The 12,787-nt window shown below is 34.4% G+C and overlaps 1 protein-coding gene across 2 annotated transcripts in view; it reads left to right on the top strand.

Moving 5' to 3' along the window:
• TUSC3 (tumor suppressor candidate 3) overlaps nucleotides 1-12,317 on the top strand; it is a 120,191-nt gene extending 107,874 nt beyond the window's left edge. Inside the window, exons 8-10 of one of the 2 annotated variants that reach the window (XM_040555864.1) lie at nucleotides 1,931-2,005; nucleotides 4,019-4,109; nucleotides 12,027-12,317. In XM_040555864.1, coding sequence (XP_040411798.1) covers nucleotides 1,931-2,005; nucleotides 4,019-4,109; nucleotides 12,027-12,042 — 182 coding nt within the window. In that variant the 3' untranslated portion in view covers nucleotides 12,043-12,317. Of the gene's footprint in view, nucleotides 1-1,930; nucleotides 2,006-4,018; nucleotides 4,110-10,466; nucleotides 11,792-12,026 lie in introns of those variants that run through there. The other variant, XM_040555862.1, reaches the window with a different exon arrangement.
• Nucleotides 12,318-12,787: the final 470 nt, after the last annotated feature.

Here is a 12,787-nt window from a genome sequence, read left to right on the forward strand (position 1 = left end):
TCTGTGCCTTATACCTTGTACATGTGTGAGAAAAGTAATTCAGGCTACTAATGTGTTGCTAGTGTCTAATTCAGGACTGTAGATAAGATGTCTGTACCCAAAAGATTGTTTATACTTGTATTTCTTTGATATTGCAGTGATGAGTATCTACCTCTTTTCAACACTGATGCTTATTTTTGTTAATCGCGTTATTCAATATTTGACTTTTCTCATTCTTCATGTATGAAATTTAGAAGTCTCAAATGTGAATCATAGAATCATAGAACAGTTTGGGTTGGAAGGGACCATCTAGTTCCAGCCTCTCTGCCATGGTCAGGGATACCACCCACTAGATCAGCTTGCTCAGGGCCTTGTCCAACCTGGCCTTAAACACCTCCAGGGATGGGGCATCCACAACCTCTCTGAACAACCTGTTCCAGTGCCTCACCACCCTCTGAGTGAAGAATTTCCTCCTAACCTCTGATCTAAATCTCCCCTCTTTTAGTTTAAAGTCACTCCCCCTAGTCAGGCTGCTGATCTCCTCTGAAGTGGGATGATGTTAGCATTGACATGCTTTTAACTTTTCCAATGATAAGACGAGGGGAAATAGCCTCAAGTTGCGCCAGGGGAGGTTTAGGTTGGATATTAGGAGAAATTTCTTCACTGAAAGGGGTGTGCAGCATTGGAATATGCTGCCCAGAGAAGTGGTTGAGTCACCATTCCTGGAGGTCTTCAAGAAATGTGTAGATTTAGAACTTATTAGCGTGGTTTAATGGTAGACTTTAGTACTAGGTTAAAGTTTGGATTAGATGATCTTAGAGGTCTTTTCCAACATGAATGATTCTATGATTCTATGACATTTCTAATCATTTTGCCCAGTCTCAGTTTGAAATTGTATAACTGCGATTTAAGATGTCTTTAAGAATTTTGGTCTAATATTGATCATTTCTGACATGAAAAAAAAATGTTAATACAAATATTGATAGGATTAGTGCAAGTATAATGTTAGAGGATACACATATTGTTCATGGCTGTAGCATGTTTGAAGTATCTCTCGTGCATTATCTGTGTAGGTAAATTGGAATACATCTCATTCTTAAAGTTGATAGTCTGTCATCCTGCTACCTAGCCCCAGAGTCAGTAAAATTTAAAAAAACTCCTTATTCAAGATTCAGTTGTCTCAAAGTTTGTATTTTCTGACGTTGTGAAATATAACTCACATGACATGCTCCTGCTTCAGTGTGGCATTCATGCATGCCTCCTCCTCAGAACAGATGTTAAGCACAGTAGTAACCATTCTTTTTATTTATACAATTTCAAATAAACAATTAAGTGAATGGTTTAAGATCTTGCTAAATTAGTTAAATTGCTTTATCATTATGTGCTTGTTTGTATTTGTAACAGTAATAATTAGGCAATAAAACACTGCAAGTGACTGAGGACTTTGCCTCTGGGATGTTTCTCTGCTGAACTATTAAACAATATGACACTAAAGAGGGAGCTAATATCTGTCAAGAAGCAGAGGAAGATAAAGCAGTCCAACTGCTTCAATTTTCATTTAAATAAATAAATTGTGTGCAATAACAATGATTTCTGGTTTTAGTCTCCATTGTCTAAAATCCTTTATTTCCAATATACAGAATATTGGAAGATATTGGGGAATATCTATTTCCATAACTCTGCAAAAGTTGTGTGTCCTACATGAGGACTTACCCTTTAAAGCTTTTTGAACCTCCTATCCTCTTTTATGTCGAATGCACAAAGGAAAACGTTGCTACCTACTTTTGCTACAGGTGAATCTATTGTTACGGTATAGATTGTGATATGCAGCTTTGTATGTATGTAAATACTTTTTCATTTTATTACCGTTAAAACTTTAGTTTTTAGCTGTACCTTTGTGACTTTCTGAGGTATCCACACATCTGCTGTTTCCTTGACAATGGCAATACAGATGCTGCTATCACCATGGGAATGGTACTCCTGAATGAAGCTGCTACCTCCAAAGGGGATGTTGGAAAGAGGAGAAGTAAGTTGCTTATTACAATTAAGATAATGTTTGCACAATTAAAAGATACTGAGAAATTACAGATGAATCTGATTAATCCTGATTAAGTTTTCAAAAGGTATCCCTTAAACCAAAGTTTTGTGGTGTGGAGAAGATAGTGTAAACCTTCAGGAGATAAAACTGCATTCATATGAAGTTGTAGCTGTAAAATATGTATGTATATATGTATGTATATATGTATGCATGAATATGTATATATATAAATGGATTAAGCATCCCCAGCCAACCTACAGGTTGACACAGCATCTCCATGACGTAGTAAGGCATAATGTGAATGATTTTTGGCTTAGGATTATGTTGAAAGTCAGTGAGTTAAAGAACAAGAGTTTAAAAATATTGTTTTTAAAACATGAATTCAGGCATTTAAAATGCTTAAGATGACAACATCGGAAGGAGTGGAAAAAACTCTCTTACTTGGTACACTTTGCCAATATCGTAAGTTTCCACAGGAAGGAGAAAGCCCAACAATATAGAACATACCCTATTCTGTAATGTCTAAAGATTCTGAAATGCAAGTTTAATATTTTTCTGAATTTCATTGTCATTCAGAATATTTAAAAGATTTTTGGCAATAAGTCGTGTAAGAACATGATATGAAAGTATATAACTAATACTGATTTTGAAAGAGACATTGACATGAGTTTAATTGGCATGTGATCATAGATCCAGATTGCATCTGGATGTGTGAACGTAAGCATAGTGAAATAACAACGGACTACAGTACAAAATCAAACTCCTTTCTGCTTGTGGTCCTTACGTGAATGCTTTCTGTGTACTTGCCTTGCATTGTTTGTTCATGCTTAGTTATTTATTTATTCATGTTTTGAAATCATATTTGTGACTAATGATTTTCTGATGATGAAATGTGTTTATAAGATTTGCATATGGCTAGTTTTCTTAAAATAACTGCAGAAATCATATATTTAAATTGACATATGTCGGTTTTCACATGGCCAATTTTAATGAAAAAATGCATCCGTTTTCAGGTTCACTGACTTCATGGTTGCTTGTTCTTTGCTCAAAGCCAGCCACTTTTGACACATAAATATTGCAATTAAATAGCAAAGGTTTGCCTAGGCTAGGAATAGTATAAGAAAAAAAGCTTTTAAAACCAAATTTGCTCATTAGAACCAAAATATAACCTAATGTAGATGAGATGCATCTCAATTATCTGCAACAGCTTGTAAAATGTTTCTTTTTTTTTCCCCACTTATGTACAATTGAGTGAACAATGATGACTGATAAGGTTTTATGCTATGGCACACAGGTGCCAACTGCTGTTTCACATATCATTTCTTAATTTAAATTTTTACTTTGCTAATTCATTTGTAGCCTGAAAAGACTTAAAAGAGCTTGCATCTCATCTAGGTGCTATGAGAAGCTCTGTGTCATTATTACTTATCTTCAGTACCAAAAGATTAATATCGTTGTTAAGAGTAAAAAAGAATTTGGCTACCAACCTTGAAACTTAATACAGTGTAATGTTTTAGCCATTAAGAATTAGATAAAGCAGCTACTAAACAGCCTTTGCTGTTACTTTAGCCTTAGAGGGTTGACTAGAGAGAACATGATTCCATTAGTTAAGCAATATTTTTCTAAATGTGATTTGTTTTCTGAAAAGAACAAGCAAATACCTGAAATGACATTACGTGATATGTATAATTTACAGAGTTACTAAATCCATTATCAGTGGTAAGATGTTTGCATCCACACACATTTGAGTTGCAAATTGCTACTCTTTTCTTGAAAATACATTCATACTGACAATTTATTTTTTCTTAATAACCATAAATATTATTTCAGTGTGTGTTTGAAATCCTGTCAGAAGATAGTGGGCATCAGTAGGCAAGGCAGCAACATTTTTGTATTTCACTGTCAAAATCCCTTATAAATGATTGACATAAATAATATTCTTTGTAGAAATTCCAGTTTAAGTCTTTTATATGCTAGTAAACAAAGTTGTTTTCTTTCCAGTAATATGCCTGGTAGGCCTGGGTCTGGTGGTCTTTTTCTTCAGCTTCCTTTTGTCGATATTCCGTTCCAAATACCATGGCTACCCATATAGGTAATCTCTCATTAAATTCTCATTTTATATATTTCAATAACTTTGAATAAGTTTAAGAATAGCTTTTAGGTAACAAATATTTAATTTTTACCACTGGACTCTGTGGGAGCTGGAAGAAGCAGGAAGAAAGGTGATTAATCAAAGCGAACCGAAAAGGGCTGGAAAGCTAGTGGGGTTGACATGACTGTTACTGCAGATCAGTTAAATTAGTTTGAGCACAGACCATGGCATCTACAGTGCCACCACTAAAAATGCAAAGAAAAACATATGCTTGAATTTATAAACCTTTTTTAGATATTTCTTTGTGCGTCTTTAAAACTAAGATAAAAGAAACACCAAACCAGTGTACAGTGCTAAGTTATACTTTATCACTAAGTTCCATCTTTTTTGTCAGAAACACCGGGGAGGAAATAAAGGGTTATGATCTTTAATTATATCCACATCTGCCAATTAAACTGTTGTAGTTTGTCAGACAAGCAGAAAAAAGTGGAGAAATAGTAAAGGAAAAAACAGTTCTTGCCCAAGGATGTAGGGAAGCCTCTCTCCATTTTGCAGGTGGATGCTCTCATCTGTGAGTCACCTGTAGAGTTCTAGACTTGATTTACATCGCCTTGCTCATCTATTAACGTATTTTTTCAGTAGCCTGTTAAGAATCCATATCATTTTCTCATGATCCCAGTATAATTTTTAGATTTACATGAAAAATCCTACCCCAGAGGAAAGGGAAATGTGCAATTATGTGAAGTCTTCAGTGCTATAGCAATGATGGACCAGGCTACTGAGATAAAAGCAATATAGTGACATTTCCTGAGTCATCAAGTTTGTGGAACAAAACAGAGAGATCTGTTGATTTTTCTCATTCAAAGCTTTCTTTTATAAGATGACTAAAATATTTTTAATGAGGAAGAGTCTTCTGTTGTTCCAACAGATCTCCAAGATCAATAGTTTTGTTCCGTTGACTTTTGATCCTATTTGAAACTATGCTGTTCTTTCTTTTGCTCCAGTCTTTGCTCCTTTTTAATATTTTTTCATGTATATATATGTACATATTATACAGTTGGCATAGTCTTAACGTGCTATGTAAGGCTTTACAATAGAGATAAGATGCATGTGAGCTGTTTTCCTCCCTCTAGCTGTCCACAATGCATTTTAAAGAAGATGTTTGCCTTATTTCCAGTAAAATTGGTTTCTATAAACTAGTAGACTAACCATTCACAGATTATTAATCTACATTACTATTTAACATGGATGAAAGTAAGTGGATGATATTCATGTTGCTGTATAGATATAGTAACATTTTGCTGAAAGATCTGACATGATGAAATGTCATCTAATACATATACAAAATATACATAAGGGAAGCTTTTGCACCACAGATTGAAGGCTATATTTTGAAGTAGAGAACAGAAGAATTGTCTGTTAATGTTAACAGTTCCACTGTTAATGCCACTGTTAATGAATCATGTAAAGAATAGTTCTACAGTTTTTCTCTTAGTGTTGCTTTCTATGACTAGCTCTTGTGCATTAGTGCAGTAGCCAGTTTTATATTCTGTGTTTTGTTCTACCACTCAAGACAATAGAGCTCTTCCCCTTGCAATATGCACAGAAGGTCTGTTCCTGCTTTTTATTCTTTCCTGCTGGAAAGGGAAGAGGTCTTTAAAGAGCTCGATACTATAATACTGCAAGATTTCATCAGTATGGAGTTTGTAATTTTCAATTTGGGATAGTCTGTACAGCCTCTCAACATCTTCTACCTTTTAGCCTTCAATAACTTGGGGTGAAGAACAGAATCTAGTCTCCAAAAGTGTGAGATATTCTTACTTCCCATTAAGAGCTTAGGTTGAAGAAGTAATTATTAGCTTCATCTGCAGCACATTAAGGTCACTTTTCATTTTTAATCCTTTCATCTTAGGAATGTTCTTACCACCTATTAACAACATGCTTATATGATTTTGCCAACTTCCAGACTTTGCATGGTATTTCTGAATGCTAGCACTAGAAATTTTTGACTGTTGTGTTACACTTAAGATGTCTGAGGTTGAACTGTACCTTGTGAACATGACTATGGCTTGGCTACACAACACCATAGATGTTCATGCATACCTGTTTTCTGGGGGATTTCCTTCTTTTCTTGCTAATGTTTTTTGCTGTAAATTTTGGGGAAGCAGGTTTTTTTTTCAACAATTGAATCTGCTCTTAGTGAAAAAATAAGACATCCTTTTTTGGTTGTCTAGCAGAAGTTGAAGCTTGTGTAGATTTTAGACTTCTCTGTTAGTATCCAAGCTAAGAATAAAGGATGTGAAGAAGTAGGAGAAAAAAAAAAGAGAAAGAGAATTTGATTTCTATCAAAGGTTCAGTAAATTTAATTTGATATGCAATTCATGTGGAAAAATGCACGTTATTATGTTACAGCTGGTGAAGAAAGAAATAAAAGAAATCTAGGATAGCGCTGAAAAGAATGATTCATTACAATCCTGTTAAAGTGAGATACTGCTTCATCATGCTGCTACTGTGAAGAAACTGTTAGACCCATAAACCAAAATCTGGCCTAAGGAGCTGAGGTAGAATCAGCATCACAACTTACTAATCAATAACACCCATGAGATAAATTCATGAAAGAATGAACTCCATGGATGCTAAGTACATGAGAAACATTTAGTAGCTGACGCGGTGTGTTGAAGTTGTTCCTTGTTTTTGTTTTTGTAACATTACTGCTTCTACAGAATTTAGCAAGATTTTACAGGCTTGCTTGTTCTCTTCTAGATTCTCTGTGTTTTCATGGGAATGAACTAACCATTCAGTCCTAAATCCTCATTCAATGCAGAATTACTGGAAACTGTCGCTAGAACTGATACTATTACTTTGCCATGATGAAATTTCATTTACTTGTTTCCAAATGTTTAATGTACTTATCTGTTTCTTTCCATTGTTAAATCTTTGAGGGTTTTGTGGGTCTCTTGGGTAGTTCTGAACCCATTTTCTATTCCATTATTGTAAATAAACATACTATTGATTCTTCGACACTTCAGTTGTCTCAACCATGTAGTCTACATGACACTGTCATACTCTTTCTGAAGAGAAGCTTCTTTATGTTCATAATTAATTAATTTTAATTTAAAGCGAACACACTGAACAGTAAGGTAGACTAAGTATATAAATTCTGTTATTTTGTCATTGCTCCTTTAATTTTATATCCTGCACTTAAATCTTAGTCATATATGCTGATACACATTCATCTTTTTGTCTGAATTTCTCAGCATCTTTCCAAAGAGTTTCTTGTCCCATCAATTGATCCTGGTGTAGATATGTCTTACGATGTGAAATATGTCTGTCTTTTTACTTTCACTGGTAGTAGGTTTCACCTTGAAACTATCAGTCTTTATGTGATAAATTGTCCTCAGGCTAGTAAAGCTTTGCCTGTAACAACAGTAGCAACAATGCATACTAATGATTTGTCAGAAAAAAAAGAATGTTCATCTTATCATGCCTAAAGCAGTATTTAAAGAAAATGTTTTAATGCTATATACATAGTCACAAGCATCAACTTCTGTCTTAAAAAAAAAAAAGTCTAATATACCAAATTGTTTGTGCTGTCACTAAACAATCAAGTCCTCTGTGAAGCAGTATGCATCAATAAAAAATGAAAAACTAACATAACCTGCTGTGCATCCTCTTTCTCTCCACTGACCTCTGTGTTGTAAAGATAAATCAAAAACAGAGGTAGATAAACATAAAGCAGGAGTCAAAAACTGGAGTAAAACAGTCATTTCCTTTTCTAATGTGCATAAATAAAAGTACTGGGAATGCTGTTACTTCCTTGACCCCAGTAATGCCATTGTCAGTGTTAATTTCTGTGACAAACAGAAAAGTACTAGAGAACAGCACAAGTCTGTAAATGTGCTCTTTAGAGAGCACGTATGTATATAGGAAGGGAAAGTAACATTATGTTTACATTATTTTCATCTACTTCAGACATCTTCCAATTAAGTTTTCAATTCTTCCTTCCACAGAATATTACTTTCTGAAGGTTAGTGTTGGGAAAAAAAAAAAAAAAGTTACTATGTTGGTAAAATACTCTTATACAATAAACTTTTGGAGTGAGAGAGGTGATGCAAAATGGAGGTCACCGTGAAGGTTACTTACTGAGTGTACACAATCATGATGGATGAGTTAGCATGTAATAAATCTCTCCCCTCGAGCCATTTTTACCTGGGCAGTTTTTTTTCATGCTGATACTAAACTACATTTTTGTGAGGAACAAGATGGAATCTTTAATTTTGCTAAAACTTTTATTTTAATTGTTGTCATTGATGGTTGAATGATAATGCATTAATTTTATTTCACACTGTTGAACATTTTCCCCTTTATAAAGCTTTCTGGATAAGATAGGAGTGTTGTTATATCCAAAGGAATATTTTTAGAAGTTTTTTTCGCCCCAACATTTAAACTGAATAAGTGATATATTAAGTATCAGATATTTGGTCATTGAGCAATAAAATTTCACTATATCAACACAAAATTTTATCAGAAACTAGTACACATGGAAACAACAGAGAGAATATACTTAACTCTGAGCCAAAAGTATGAACTCTAGGTTAGCTTTTCTGGTCAGAAAAGAGCTTTGAAAGTTCAGTGCAAATGTCACTTTGGGCAGTTGCAGTCCAAAAAAAGCACAGAAAATATTAAGAATGAGAAAGGACAATGAGAACAAAACAGAAGATATCAGTACGCTAGCACAGTAGTGTATTACTGTGAATATTAGGAATGTAAATATTTGTAACACTGGTTTCTTCAAGAGGACAGACAGACAAAAGTCTTACCCACTGTTTACTGATGTTAAAAAATATATATATTTTTTTTTTTGAGCTTTGGCTGAAATTTACCAAGTGTGTTGTCTTTTATGCTTTATTTTCTGCATTAATTTTTAGTATGGCTTTGTTAATGTTCACACTTTTTACAATCCTTTCAAGTCTACGATTTACCATGTACTTTTTTCTTAATCTGATTTTAAATGATATGAACAGCTGAAAAGTTGAAGTTTTCAGATAATTTTTATTAAGTTGCTTGCATTATGTAACAAAGGTGGTGTTTTTTTTTAACCTGCATTTGAGTGTTTCATTATCAGATTAGCCTTTATATCAATTGCATTCGTGTATTATTGAAAAGATTAAGGTGAAGAGGTTTTAGTTAAATCATAATCAGCCTTCAGAACTATGTACTGGGAGAATGGAAAAATACATGTTCTGTATTGACTAGCAGAGAGAAAGAACTAAGCTACAAGATAGCACGATAAATAAAAGATGCCTTATTTTCATGAAATGAACATAAATGTTAAGTCAGACATGAAGTATTCATTCATTGCTTAGAGAAAAGCAGTCAGTGCAACGTGAACAGACAAATTACAAGATGCCCCAGAGCTGCAAAACTCCTTGCATTCACTGTATACACCGTATAAGAAATGTCTATCCTCACTGTAATTAAATTAGTTTCAGTAAAGAAAACTTGCATAATACTGAACAATAGAGATTAAATACAAGTGAATAAAATAGAATAGTTATTTCTTAAAAATATATTGGTAAAATGTAAGTGAACATGTATGCAGACAAATTATTTTTTTTAATAGATGTGAGTGCTACAAACAACTACTCAGGTGTTCCACCCTGACTTCATGCGTAATTAGTTTGATTCACCTCAAGTTTATGAACTGATAAATGTATTTCTGTTGAACACCAAGATTCACAGTCAGGTCTATGGTGCTCAGCAAAATAGGTTATTTTCCTCAAAACAGAGGAAATAAGAATAATTTTAAAAGACAGGAGAATGATAATACACATTTATCAAGACAATGCACTTCAAATTTATTGTTTTTATATTACTCTTCTTAATGTGGCTGGACAGCAGTTTCTTGAGAAAGAAGCTGTCCATTGAAAAGGAAACAAAACAGCCCAGTCTCTTCCGTGCATCTAAACTATCCAACAGCATACCTAATTAATGAATAGCCACAAACCACTGCATTTCTCTCTGTGAGAAATGTCCATATTCAGTGCCAGTTTGTAGTCCTTTAAAGAACAGACCTGAATTTCAGGTGTCTGGCCCCATAGCACATCTCTTAAGAAGGGAATGCTTCTTCCTGTGGCAGTTTGCATGCTGTTCAATGAGTAGGACTTCTGTGATTGTCACCATTAGAAATTTCTTTTAGCTTTTATAGCTTTCCTGTAAGTCCTATAAGTTCTGCCATTTCCTCCTACCTGTTGTACCCATTTCCAGTTAGTTAATGTCTGGAAGGGCACAGTTGGGCCATCCTTTCCTGCTGTGCTTTGCCTAAGGGGATATGGTTTCTTTTTTTTCTTTTTGCAGATCTTTTCCAACAGATGTTGTCCAACTTGTCATAGATTTTTCAGAAACCCTGCCTCCTCCCCTTCTTTTTTGGCGACTCCCTGTATCATGATTTTTATGATGTTTTGGCTTTTTGTCATTTTCCACCTTTGGCTTTTTCCTTCTTTGAGCATCTCTTTGGCTTGTTTTATAATTTCTACATTACTTTCGGTGTTTACCGTACGCATGTTCTATATTATGTCTCTTAGCTGCTAAAGATGCTGTTCAGTTACAAACAGAAAGTAAGGAACAGTAGATACGATAATGGTGTATTTATTCAAAATGATGCTGCTATATTTATATATTCCTACAGTTATATCTTTCAGTCTTTCAGCCCTATCAACACAACCTGCATGATTACTGTAATCTTCACCCTTCCCACTCTTCACCTCCAAAATTTTTCACTGACTGTATTCCTCTCTTTTCTTCTCTCCTCTCCTCTCAATTCCGTCTTTCCTATACATGGCCTTACATGTGTATCCTAGACCTAGGTTACCTTTCTAGTATCCTGTGCTCAGCATTCTCTTACTTCTCTGTTAGCACCTTACAATTCACCTCGTCACACAGTTGTTCTTGCTAGCTTTTCCCTTTCAGTAATCACCCTCCAGCACCCAGCCAGTTGCCACCTGTTTTGCCTTGGCTTGTATGTCTTGCCTAATAAGCGTGTCAACTTTTTGCAGCAGGGAACATCTTTATACTGGTACTGTCTTTTAAGCTTATGGCAATTGTGTGGCTGTTTTGTAATGAGTAATTATGCCATTAATGGAAAACTGATGAAGTTAATACAGTGTGTACGCTAGAGCACACTGCATTTCTATAAAGGAGTGGAAAGATCTTTTATGCAAAGCTAGAGGCAGTGAAGCTGTAGAAATCCTTCCATTCAGTAGCTCATTGTTTTTATGTTTGTACTGTTAACTGAGTCTGTGATTGTGTCTTTGTGTTCCCATTAACCTATTTGTAAGATAACTCTTCTTTGGTAAAGTCCTTGGAAATCCCCAAATGAAAGGTATGACAAGCAATGTGTATGTGTTTTTTTGTAAATACAAAGCTGTGTTCTGAGGTAAAGAAGCAACGATGTCATCTGAAACTTCTTAATTTATTAAAACATTAAAAATGTGAGAATCTGCAGCCTTACAGAGCCTTGCTAAGTCCTCTATACCCTCCTTGCTCAGGGGCCACTTCAACGGTAAAGAATGCTTAAAATAAATCTGAAACATCTTCTGGGAGAGGTAGTTCTCCCTTTAAGTAGTAAGAGCAGATGCAGAGCTTGATTGAAGAGAACAGATGTTTGAAGTGCATTTTGCTTTTAAATTTTTTTAATAGGAAAATTTAAGCTTCAATCACTCAGGTTTTTATTTGATGGCTTTCATCTTTCTTAGTAATTACTTAATGGGATATAAAAATTTAAGAGATTATTACACAAACATTGGCTGACTTTTCAAATGAATGTTTTCAAGTCCTTGTTTATTCTTTTTGAAATAATTGTGGTGCTATATTTTATAGACATTTCTCAGCATTTAATCATGTTTCCTTTCTTTTCAGCTTCTTAATTAAATGAATTCAAGAGGGATTCATTTAGAGCTGCTTACCATGAAGATAAGCTGTTACTGATATTATCTGCCGGCCAATGTTACATGTATTCAAGAATCTTTTGTTGGTTCGTCTGTTTTTGTGATAATTTATATAGTATGCTGATAGAGAAATGAATACAGTTTTATGCAATGAATGCTTAATTTATAGAAACACACAGTAAACATCTCATTGGGAAGTGCTAAAAAGTTATGAATATAGTATATTTAGTGCTCAAGAATTTAAATAAATTTCTTTATAATGTGCTTCTGTTTAAGGCTTCCTCATTGACAAGAATCCAAGGTGTATTGCCAGGATTTTTCATCTGAAGTTTGTTAAAAGCTTTTGAGATGTGTTTTAGCATATGAACAAAATATTGTTCTTTAAACTCCTGTTTAGAGAAATACCATGATGGGGACTGTAATTTAACAACTCCATACATCTTGCTACCACTTTGCTTTGAAACTGTTATCTTAGGGGACAATAGAATTCAGCCCAGAAGTTTTAATTTTACATGGTTGTTTGCACACTGAGCATACTAACACAGTGTCATGTAGGATCCCCCCAAAACACAGTGTAGCCCTTTGGTAGCCATTCTAGAGATGGTACAACCTGATATATTTGTAGCTACCATTACAAGAGTAAGGGTCAAGGAAGTCTTGGAAAAGCCCCATCTGTTTAGGTAACATTCATTTTTACTGAACTATTCAATAAACCTCCAATTAGCCAGACAA

Source organism: Cygnus olor, chromosome 4 (genome assembly GCF_009769625.2).
Source record: "Cygnus olor isolate bCygOlo1 chromosome 4, bCygOlo1.pri.v2, whole genome shotgun sequence".
NCBI classification, from domain to species: Eukaryota; Metazoa; Chordata; class Aves; order Anseriformes; family Anatidae; genus Cygnus; species Cygnus olor.